The sequence below is a fragment of the Hyperolius riggenbachi genome, chromosome 11 (genome assembly GCF_040937935.1).
Source record: "Hyperolius riggenbachi isolate aHypRig1 chromosome 11, aHypRig1.pri, whole genome shotgun sequence".
Classification (NCBI taxonomy): Eukaryota; Metazoa; Chordata; class Amphibia; order Anura; family Hyperoliidae; genus Hyperolius; species Hyperolius riggenbachi.
In genome coordinates, this window is record NC_090656.1 from 218,760,914 (window position 1) to 218,772,925 (window position 12,012).

Genomic DNA, 12,012 nt, shown 5'->3' on the forward strand with positions numbered 1-12,012 from the left:
TTCCCCCTAAATTGGCCCTAGACTAGGATACATGCATTACACGATACATACATAGACATATGACTATGGTAGGGACTAGATTGTGAGCCCATCTGAGGGACAGATAAGTGACAAGACCATATACTCTGTACAGCGCTGCGTTATATATGTCTGTGCTATATAAATACTTAAATAAATATTGCAAAAAAATATAAAAATATGGACTTTATTCATTACATTATTTTGATTAGTTATTTTGACTACCTCTTTAAAAGGAACCCGAGGCATGAGACCTATGGAAGCTGCCATATTTATTTCCTTTTAAACAATACCGGTTGCCTGGCATTCCTGAATGTATTAGGGCACGTTTCCACTACACGCGTTGCTATGCGGAAACCACAACCAATTCACGTCAATGGAGTTCTTTCCATTGATGCAAATTGACCTACACGATCCGGCGCGATGCGATATGGGGGAATTTATGGATAGCATGCTGCAGTTTTCCGCAGAACGCATCCGAGTCCCCATAGCCGCCGATGGGAAGACGCATGACGCCACATCCGGTTGTACGGACAGCAACCGGAAGTACTTGCGGGGGGGTGCGAGGCAATGCGGTGATCGCCTTGCATCCACAACGCTGGTGGAAACAGGCCTATACTGGTCAGTAGTGTCTTGATAATGCATAATGCAAAATGTGCGCACGAGCATGCACCCAGGAAGCGCGCACACATATGCAGTTTAAACCCCTCAAAGGGGTATTAAATGGTTAATGCTGGGGACTCCTCTAGTGGCTACCTATACTGAGTCGGGGAGTTACATCTGGATATCTATACTGTGGGACCCGTCTGGCTAGTTATCCTGGGGGCTCCTCTGGCTACTTATACTGGGAGGGAGGCTGCATCTGGCTACCTAATACTGGGGGCTCCTCTAGCTACTTATACTGGGAGGGAGGCTGCATCTGGCTACCTAATACTGGGGGCTCCTCTGGCTACTTTTACTGAGAGGGAGGCTGCATCTGGCTACCTAATACTGGGGGCTCCTCTGGCTACTTATACTGAGAGGGAGGCTGCATCTGGCTTCCTAATACTGGGGGCTCCTCTGGCTACTTATACTGGGAGGGAGGCTGCATCTGGCTACCTAATACGGGGGGCTCCTCTGGCTACTTATACTGGGAGGGAGGCTGCATCTGGCTACCTAATACTGGGGGCTCCTCTGGCTACTTATACTGGGAGGGAGGCTGCATCTGGCTACCTAATACTGGGGGCTCCTCTGGCTACTTATACTGAGAGGGAGGCTGCATCTGGCTACCTAATACTGGGGGCTCCTCTGGCTACTTATACTGGGAGGGAGGCTGCATCTGGCTACCTAATACTGGGGGCTCCTCTGGCTACTTATACTGAGAGGGAGGTTGCATCTGGCTACCTAATACTGGGGGCTCCTCTGGCTACTTATACTGAGAGGGAGGCTGCATCTGGCTACCTAATACTGGGGGCTCCTCTGGCTACTTATACTGAGAGGGAGGTTGCATCTGGCTACCTAATACTGGGGGCTCCTCTGGCTACTTATACTGGGAGGAAGGCTGCATCTGGCTACCTAATCCTGGGGGCTCCTCTGGCTACTTATACTGGGAGGGAGGCTGCATCTGGCTACCTAATCCTGGGGGCTCCTCTGGCTACTTATACTGGGAGGGAGGCTGCATCTGGCTACCTAATACTGGGGGCTCCTCTGGCTACTTATACTGGGAGGGAGGCTGCATCTGGCTACCTAATACTGGGGGCTCCTCTGGCTCACGGGCTTAGGGCCCGAGGTCGCAGCGGTCGCACCCACGACTGGGCCCGGCTCCTGCAGCCTGAGGGGAGGGGCCCGTGGCCCCCGCCTGTGCGTGTGTGTATACTGGCAGCGGCCGGCACTTCATTAACCTGGCGGGCTCCATTTCCGGCTACCAGATACAGTGCGTGCAGACACATCCAGTCTGCCTGCCTGGTCTCCAATCAACAAATCAGGTCTCGTTCGACCACGTTCCCCCCTTTTCCATATGCCCAAGTGTTCATACATTTGTTTCTCCTGTTGAAGAGGTCATCCGTAAATTATGGATAGAAAAAAAATGAATTATCCAACCTTTCTAAGGAGGAAAATCAAGCACTTATGGAATTACGAAATAATAAAGATATAATTATTAAACCATTTGACAAGGGGGGAACGTGGTTATTATGAGATCTGAGCAGTATGTTTACATGTGCCAAAAAATTCTTAATAATAAGGAGTGGTATTGGAGGGTCTCTGCATCCAGAGTCATCATGAATCAGAGGAGGCTTTTTGATTGTATCGATATGGCGGTTAGAGACGGGGTCATTACAGCGGAGGTGGGGTCCACTTTGAAGGTGGAGAACCCCACCATACCCACTTTTTACGCCTTACCAAAGGTACACAAAAAATCTTGTAAGACCCCCGGACGACCAATAGTCTCCGGGAATGGGTCACTCACCGAGAAAATAAGTGTTTACGTTGATAAACACTTACAACCACACGTTCATCGCCTACCCTCGTATGTGCGTGACACCTTGCATCTTTTAGCTATTCTTGAGGGTTTACAGCTTCCTCTGAATGTGCTTCTGGTGACCCTGGATGTTGAGGCTCTCTATTCGAGTATACCACAAGAAAAAGGAGTTAGAGTGGTTGGAAGATTTTTGTCCGAGATGGACGTGTGTGAGGGACCTCACAATCAGTTCATTCTGGATCTTCTGACGTTTATTCTACAGAATAATGTATTTGTGTTTGACAGCTCCTACTACCTCCAGGTGCAGGGGGCGGCGATGGGAACGACGTGTGCCCCGTCCCTCGCCAACCTGTACCTGGGGGAGTGGGAACGACACCTGTTCGGAAATGATGGCCTGGTCATGTACCTGTGCCACATTGTTTCTTGGCAGAGGTACATAGACGACGTACTCATGTTTTGGACTGGGGGGAAAGATTTATTGGATGAATTTGTTAATACCTTGAATCATAATGATTGGAATCTCAAGTTCACTATGGACTGTCATTCCAATTCAATATCCTTTCTAGATTTAATCGTGAATGTCAGCGATGAGGGATCTCTGTCCACCCAACTGTGTCGCAAATCAACGGCGTCAAACGCTTATTTACACGCTAAAAGTGCACATCCTTCTCATACGATACGTGGGATTCCCATCGGTCAGTATCTGCGGATATGTCGGAATTGCACTAATGAAGCCACCTTTGAAAAGGAGGCAAAACTTTTACGATCTCGATTTAGAGAAAGAGGATACAAGGATCGCTGGCTTAAACACGCCTATAAACGGGCAAAAACGACAAATCGCGCAGACTTATTGATTCCAAAAAAGAAGGAAACAACTCGAAATAATAAAGAAACACGCCTCATTACTCATTACAGCGATCAAAATAAAGAGGTGGACATGATCCTTCAACGACACTGGCATATCCTGAAAGGTGACAAAACTTTGGGTGAATTTGTGTCCCCTAAAAGGTCACCTATAGACGGAGTAAAACCCTAAGAAATATATTAACTACAAGTCATTTCTGGGGCAAGAAGGGCCCAGATGGACACTGTAAAGTGAAAGGCACATATAGCTGTGGGGGTTGTGCTTATTGTCGTTTTTTAGAAATTGGAAAATCGGTGATGTTATCTAATGGCCGGAGATGGCTTCTGCAGCATTTTGTCAACTGCAACACCAAGGGGGTAATTTATTTGCTCCTTTGTCGTTGTGGTTGCTTTTATATCGGGAAAACATCTAGAGCCTTTAGAGAGAGAATTAAGGATCATGTAGGGGACATCACGGGATGTAATTTCAAATCACCCATCTCTAGACATGTACATCTGGAGCACAGAGGGGATGCCAATTATGTCAGATTTGTGGGGTTGGATATGGTTCACCAGCACCCGAGGGGTGGTAATCTCGAATCTCCGCATTCCCCACTGTAGTTAGCGCTGTTGCGGGCCGCAACGTGTACAAAAATACGCGTTGACGCATATCTATGCGTTCGCAATGCGGCAACGCGTATTTTTGTACGCGTTGCGGTCCGCAATAGCGCTAATTACAGTCGGGAATGCGGAAAAAGCTACGCACGGCCAGTCCTGACGGGCCTGTCGGCAAAAACGAAACTAGCTGGCAGCGGGGGACCAGAGGATTAGTGAGTGGCTGCGAGGGCACAGGACTGCTGCAGGGGGCTGGTAGAAGCCCCAGGTGAGTAAAAATCATTTTTTTTTCTGGCTTAAGTGTCCCTTTAAGAGCCACTGAACATAAAGGACTTAATGATAGCATGAACTATCGGGTATTTCTACCCACTTAAACCTATGCTGCTAGGGGTTCTTTTTATAAGGTAGTGTGTTGGGGTGATTTGCTCCGCCTCCTTGTCGCCCTCTCTGCCCCGTTTGCACCCCATGTTGCCCCCAAACAACCCCCTCTCCCTCCCCTTATATAGTCCATCTCTGTTGCCGCCTCTCTTCCCTCTGCAGCAAATTTGTTCTTCCAACCTTTTGCATCTGGTTTCTTGATATTTCAATCCAGATGATGTTTATAGTATTGAGCCGTTCATATACAACGTTCACTGATGTGATATTTATTTGATTACAACTTGTTTGTTTTGTGCTTTTGCCCATATGCTCCTGTTTTCATGCGGGGCTTTGGGCTTTAGCACATACACAGCGTTTGCCGATGCATTCATGTTTATTATGCATGTACTTATATTGGTTTCATTCTTATAGTGTTTTGTATATGTTTATCTTTTTTCTATTTACTATCCTTTTTTTGTGTTAGTAAGATATATTTTTCAATGCCCATGTCCCACTCTTTCCGCCCCGCCCCGCCAGGCACTCTGTCTGGGGGCAGGTGTCACATGGCTGCTTGGGTCGGGAGCCTTGGCTTCCGAGTTCGTCGGCATGGAGCGCATTTGCGCTTCAGGGACATCCCTGGCCGCACACTCGTACTTCCAGGTTCTGGGAGGGCGTGTCTGTGGACGTGCGCCGCTTCGACGCATGTTTATGCATGGGCTTCCGGCTATGCGGCCATGGAACGCGTCTTGCGTAACAGTGACGACGTGCCCATACTTCTCCAAGTTTGGTGGGGTATACGGGGGGCATGTTTGGGGCCGGGTGAAAGGGGAGTGGTCACATGGGGAGGCATAAGAACGCCATTATGGGGTCTGGCCGTATGGATACTGCTGCCTTGCCTTTGAAAAGGCCGCCAGGGGCGGCGAAACATGTCAGGCACATTGACAGCGGTTTGGGCTTCACTCCACCATCATCCCTGACCCATATTTGATCTACTATTCAGCCGGCTTCTGCAGCTCATATCCTAGTAGGACTGGTAACTATGCTAAAGCCCCATCTACACGATACGATTCTTTGTACGATTCAATTACGATTCTATTTACAATCCGATTAAATCCGACATGTCCGATCATGATTCGATTCGATTCAATTCGATTTGCCATTGTTTTGCAAAGGCAAATCGAATTGAATCGAATCGAATCATGATCGGACATGTCGGATTTAATCGGATCGTAAATAGAATCGTAATTGAATCGTACAAAGAATCGTATCGTGTAGATGGAGCTTAAGGGCCAATCTATGGCAATGTGACTTCCTCATTATGCATCTACTGGCCCCATTTGCTTGTGCTTTGGCTTTCACTGCATGAACTATCTTATCAGAAGCTTTGCTGCTTTGCCGTGTTTGTGTTCTATTGTGCTCATGCCTGGCTGCATACATGTTGGAACATTTGCTCAATTTTCCACGCAGTCAACAGCTGGTTTATCTGTTTGCACGTGGTAATATACCTGATGTTGGTGGTATAATCTAATGGCCCGACTGCTCCTGCATAAGGAACAACTTTTCTGGTCTAATCACAAAGCTGTTTGGGGCTTTCTTTGGCTGAAAATATCTTCAGGACCACATTCTTCATTGCACCAGCGACCCCTGCGAGTGGGGGGTCATTAACCTTAAAAGAACGAAGCCTGCTTGTATGCTATTTACCACATTTTGAGCCTACAGGATTTATATTGGCCATTTTTTTGCTAGCACATTTTTACATTTTTGTAGATCTTGATAGCTTCAATCCTTTTGGACTTATGGGGACTGCAGCCCCATTCTTTAAAGAGACACTGAAGTGAAAAAAAAAATGATGATATTATGATTTGTATGTGTAGTACAGCTAAGAAATAAAACATTACGATCAGATACATCAGTCTAATTGTTTCCAGTACAGGAAGAGTTAAGAAACTCCAGTTGTTATCTCTATGCAAAAAAGCCATTAAGCTCTACGACTTTCAAAGTCGTGGAGAGGGCTGTTATCTGACTTTTATTATCTCAACTGTTTTCTTTTTCTTTGCCAGAGGAGAAGTCATTAGTTCACAGACTGCTCTGAAAGAATCATTTTGAATGCTGAGTGTTGTGTAATCTGCACATATTAGAGAATGATGCAATGTTAGAAAAAACACTATATACCTGAAAATAAAAATATGAGAATATTTTCTTTGCTGCTAATCTTCTAGTAATTATTCATAGTACACAACCAATTAATTATATCATATTTTTTTTCGCTTCAGTGCCTCTTTAAGGGTCAGGATTTGGTCTGGTTTGGTAGCCCAACCTTTTGAATTGTTTTTATGGACTTTTTATGAATTTATATATATTAGGATCATGTGAGTGAGGTTGCTATATATATGTGTAGATACAATTATATATATATATATATGTATTTTTTTCAATAAAGTATTTTTTCTATCTTCATGCACTCAAGAGCCAATTCTCTTTTTTGTTTATTGTATTATACCATGTTGGCATAGTGCATGAAGATTTTTATTATTGTGGAATTTTTATGGTGATAACGCTTCCCTATTGACCCACACTCCTGACTTACGAGTCATTACTTTATTATTTGATAGGGAAAACGCACATGCGTTTTTTGCCGCGATTTCGCGTGCAAATTCGCATGAAAACTAATGTAAATTGAACCAGGCAGTGACATGGTTAAATTCGCATATACCCTGCCTATGCGAAATCGCGGCAAAAAACGCACGCGGAATCGCATCCGCATGCGATTTCGTCAGCGGTGGAATCCCGGCGATTCGCACCGCACTAGTGGAAAAGAGCCCTAAAAGAAAAAAAGCCTGAAAAAAAAAGTCAAAATGAATTCTATATCTACATAAATGGTGGGGAGAATCTATTAGTTTGGAGGTGGTGGTTGGAGACAGGAAGTTCCATTTTAAAGAGGCCCTGTGCCAGTAGAATGCAGTAAATTATTCAGGATACTCACTTTTATGGTAATTTTCCTGGCTTCAACATCAGAAAACTTGCTTTTTATTGGTATGTATCCCAGTGATGTTTAGCCTAGGCTAATTAGCTATGCGGAATTCTCCTCCCGGAGCACTCTGGCAGACCAGGCATTATTTTCTACTGGCTTCGGAACTCTCAGTAAACAAATATTCTGCAGAGCTGCACCTGACAGGACTAAAGATGTCCCCAACTGCCATAAATTTCAGAATGTAAATCTGGGTGAGGAAAGATTTTACAATGGGCAAACGCTGACTGAATAAATTATTAAATAAATATTGTAAAAATAAATGCAATTTGATTTATTATGTCATTTTTATTACAGTAGCTTATGTGGATTCTTTGATGTGTGAGTTTTTATGTCTGGTACAATGAAATTGGTTTCTATTGTTTCCTCCCCCCAGAAGCCTCTCCGTGGCCATGATGTGCCCAACGTTAAGTCCAGCCGGTCGGAGCCCGGGCCTCTCTGACATGCACCAGTACAGCCAGTGGCTGGCCATCCGGCATGAGGCCAACCTGCTGCCCATGAAGGAGGATCTGGCTTTGTGGCTGACCATCATGCTGGGTAAGCAGAAGGTGGAATATCAATGACTCACTCCGCCCAAAAGGGGCATCTTAATGACTAAACTCCCAGCTTAGCCACAGCGGTTGTATGCATTTACTAGAACAATATTTAACCTTCTTAGCGGTAATCACAAGTTCAGCTCGGGGTGGAAAAAACAAGCCAGGAGCGGTATCCCCGAGCTGAACTCGTGGTAGCCGCCGGGAGGTTACTGCAGAGCAATGTGCGCAGTGGGCGTTTTAACTCACCTCCCGGGGGATCCCGACATCGGCTACCATTCTTCTTCCTCTCCTCCGAGGCTCTGCTTCCCCCTGGCTTCCCCTCATGACGACAGCCAGCAATCTCACTGTAGGGTTACAGCTCCACCCAGAGGATGGAGGGAAAACTGCAGCGCTGGATCCCAGGGAGGTGAGTAAATGCTGAGCTGCTGCAGATCTCCCTAGCAGCCTCATTTTTAGGATCTAAAAGCATGCAAAAAAAATTGCACCGCTTTAAGACTCTAAAATCCGGAAAGAATCATAACGCCAAGGGGGTTAAAGGATACTTGAGACAAAGCTTCCTAAGGTTGGCTCAGATGTATGTTCATGTTGGATCCACATACTTCTGTGGCGTGCATGAAAAAAGGGCGCCAGGAAAAAAGGCCGGCTGGAGTTGATAACAAAAATACATTAACTTTAAAAATCGTAACGTAATTAACCAATACAGCTTAATCCAACCCTACTCTCACACAGAACCCTCCCCTAGTGGTGCCTAAAACTACCCACTCCCCTGGTGGCGCCTAACTCTAACCACCCCCTGATGGTGCCTAATCCTAACCACCCCCCATTGGTGCCTGACCCTAACCCCCCCCCCCCCCCCCCCGGTGGTGCCTAACCCTAACCACCTTCCCGGTGGTGCTCTTCCCTAACCGCCCCAAGCCCCAACCCCCCCCCCCCCCCCCCCAGTGGTGCCTAACCCTAATCACCATCCCCAGGGCTGCCTAACCCTAATTACCCACCATGGTGGTACCTAACCCTAACCACTCCCCGTGCAGAAACACCCTTTTACACATAGAAACGATGATATATTTGATAACGTAAAATCTGTACATACAAACTAAATAATATGACAAAAACTATAACGTTGCAAGCTTCTAAAACAATAACATACTTTAAAAACTGTAATGTTCTAACGTTGTTAATGATATTATTTACGGGCACCCTTTTTTTCTGCTTTTTTCTCCGTGTTAATGGAGTCTATGGCAGCGCCCTTTTCGTCCACTAGCCGCCGAAACCCTTTTTTCCTGCTACCCCTCTGCAGATTGCCCTTTCCTCTGTTTGTTCATTCCAATCACCATAATAATTACTGCTTGAAAATATTGACCTAAAGTTGCATTTTCAGACCGCAATGTTCCCTCCTATCACCCTCTCATTTCTTCATCTTGCTCTTCCTTATAGGGAGTTAACCACTTAAGGACCGGGGCTACTTTTCTAAGTTTGTGCTGCGTGGGCTCTCCAGCCCGCAGCACAGATCGTCATTGCTGCAGGGCGATCAGACTTCCCCCCTTTTTTCCCCACTAGGGGGATGTCCTGCTGGGGGGGGTCTGATCGCCGCCGCTCACATGTGCCTAGTGGGGGGGCTCCTCAAAGCCCCTCTCCGCAGCGAGATTCCTCCCTCCCTCCCCTTCGCTCCCTCCCCTTCGCTCCATGGGCGGCACAGGACGGCGATGCGTCCTGCGCCGCCTCTGATAGGCTTCAGCCTATCACACGGCGGCGATACCCTGCCAATCAGAGGCAGCAGCGCCGTATGGATGTAAACACAGGGGATTTCTTCCCCGCGTGTTTACATTTAGCCTGCGAGCCGCGATTAGAGGCTCGCAGGCTGTTCACGTTTCCACGGAAATCCACAAAGGACCAGCCGCCGCCTATCGGCATTAGCTGGTCGTTATGTGGTTAATTAATGGCACGAGGAAGAGGAGGGCTATAGTTGGAAACATTATGGCATGCGGTGTAATATAGTAATATTCACATCGGTTCTCATACTACATTTACAAGGTGGTAAAATTGGTCAGGGATTGGCTAGCCATAACTGAAAGTGTGCATCAAGCTTTACTGCTGGTATACACTTTCAATTATGATTGGCCAGTGATTGGCCAAGTTTACCGACTTCATGTAGTAGGAGGGTCAACAGATTTTGAATACTATGAGCAGATAGTGTAAGTAAGCTCTCCTTCTACACGGAGTTGGTAAAATTGGCCAATCAAAATCGGATGTGTATGGCAGGGTTAAAGCATGAGGCACACTTTCAATTATGGTTGGCCAACCTCTGACCAATTTGACCACCTCCATGTAGTAGAGGGTTTACCTACACAATCTGCTCATAGTATTCGATACTTGTTGACCTTCATACTACATGGAGATGGTAAAATTGGTCAGTGATTGGCCAATCATAATCAAAAGTGTGTACCAGGCTTAAAAGTCTGGTACACACTTTCAATTATAAAAACAAGGAACACCAAGAGCCCCAATAGTGTAATATGTATTGGTAAATGGTTACTAGATAGAGTAAATATTAATACTCACAAACCAGGGTTACCATTAGGCAACCACTGTAAAGGCAGGTGGGGAGATTTTCCTGACCCCACTCAGGAATAAGAAGCCGCTCTCTGTAGATGAGAAAAAGGGGGTTCAACCCTCCACCCAGGGTGGACTCAATATTATGCAGGAGAACAGAGGCGCCAAAAGGATAAAAGGAAGCTAAATGAGGTTAAAAACCAAATTCTTGGTAAATAGAGGAGGTAGTGGTGGACTTATCTCCTCCAAGTAGACACACAACGACTGTAGTAAAGACAGTCAATATATTTTATTTATGAACTCCAAATATGCAACACGTTTCACAGGCTTGATCCCGCTTCATCAGGCAATAACGGAGCAATAGCATATGTGGTCAGTAGAAGAGCCAGAGGTGCCTGGCTCTTCTACTGACCACATATGCTATTGCTCCGTTGTTATTGCCTGATGAAGCGGGATCAAACCTGCGAAACGCGTTGCATATTTGGAGTTCATAAATAAAATATATTGACTGTCTTTACTACAGTCGTTGTGTGTCTACTTGGAGGAGGTAAGTCCACCACTACCTCCTCTATTTACCAACAATTTGTTTTTTTAAGCTCATTTAGCGTTCTTTTGTTCTTTTATCCTTTTGGCGCCTCTGTTCTCCTGCATAACACTTTCAATTATGGTTGGCCAAATCACTCACCAATTTTACCACCTTCATGTAGTATAAGAGTTTTCCTACACAATCTGCTTCTAATTTTCAATATCTGTTGAACCTCCTACTACATGGAGGTGGTACAATTGGTCAGTGATTGGCCAATCATAATTGAAAACGTGTACCAGGCTTTAGATTACATATCAGTAGTGTCATCTCGGCTCCATACATTTCGCCCTCAGGAGCTTTTGATGCAGACATCAGGTGATGTCGGCACTGGGTTTAACTGCTAGATTTCTTCATTAGGTGAACATTTTGGGGTGATTTTTTTAACTTTAGGATTGAGAGGAGATTAGGGTTAGGTGCTAGGGGAGGTGCTAGGGGATGGGGGGAGAGGAGGTTGCTAGGAGACGGAATGGGATTCCAGCCAGACCATTCAGATCTCACCAGCTATGTTATCCTAAACCTTTGCACCCACATTATTATCCAAGCGCCAAAGGTCTCTGCTCTGGAAGCGAAAGGGGGTTCTCCACAAGTAGAAATAGCATTTCGTTCCCCTGGAATTGGGCTTAAAGGCGCTTAATGTATTTTCCATAGAAATATAAAAGAACAGCCGGGCAGGATGGTCCCCCCTCCTCTCAGGTTAATAGCGGCGCACAGTTAAATATGTCGGGGGGGTTCTCTGCTGCAGAAACACCAGCCCAGCAGCCCCTGCACACCGCCGCTGTACTGCATGGCAGGCTGAAAACCGACACCTAATATACTTTTCATTGGATGCAGATGTTCCCAGCGAACGTTATTCCTTCTACAAGAGCTTAGCGAGAAAGGAAAATACCCCTCACGTGTTAGAAGGGGTCTCGCAGGGTCTGCAGAAAGTCTTTATCTCAGCTATTAATAATGGGAATAGAATTTAACACAGAATCCTGCTCAGTACCGTTTTCCTTTTCACCATTTTTGTGAAATTATGTTA

At 45.9% G+C, this 12,012-nt stretch overlaps 1 protein-coding gene across 4 annotated transcripts in view; it reads left to right on the forward strand.

Moving 5' to 3' along the window:
* GAS2 (growth arrest specific 2) overlaps window positions 1-12,012 on the forward strand; it is a 137,716-nt gene that overhangs the window by 47,991 nt on the left and 77,713 nt on the right. For all 4 annotated transcript variants that reach the window (XM_068261382.1, XM_068261381.1, XM_068261380.1 and 1 more), the window contains exon 2: window positions 7,696-7,856. In XM_068261382.1, the coding sequence (XP_068117483.1) occupies window positions 7,712-7,856 (145 nt within the window). In that variant the 5' untranslated portion in view covers window positions 7,696-7,711. The remainder of the gene's footprint in view (window positions 1-7,695; window positions 7,857-12,012) is intronic.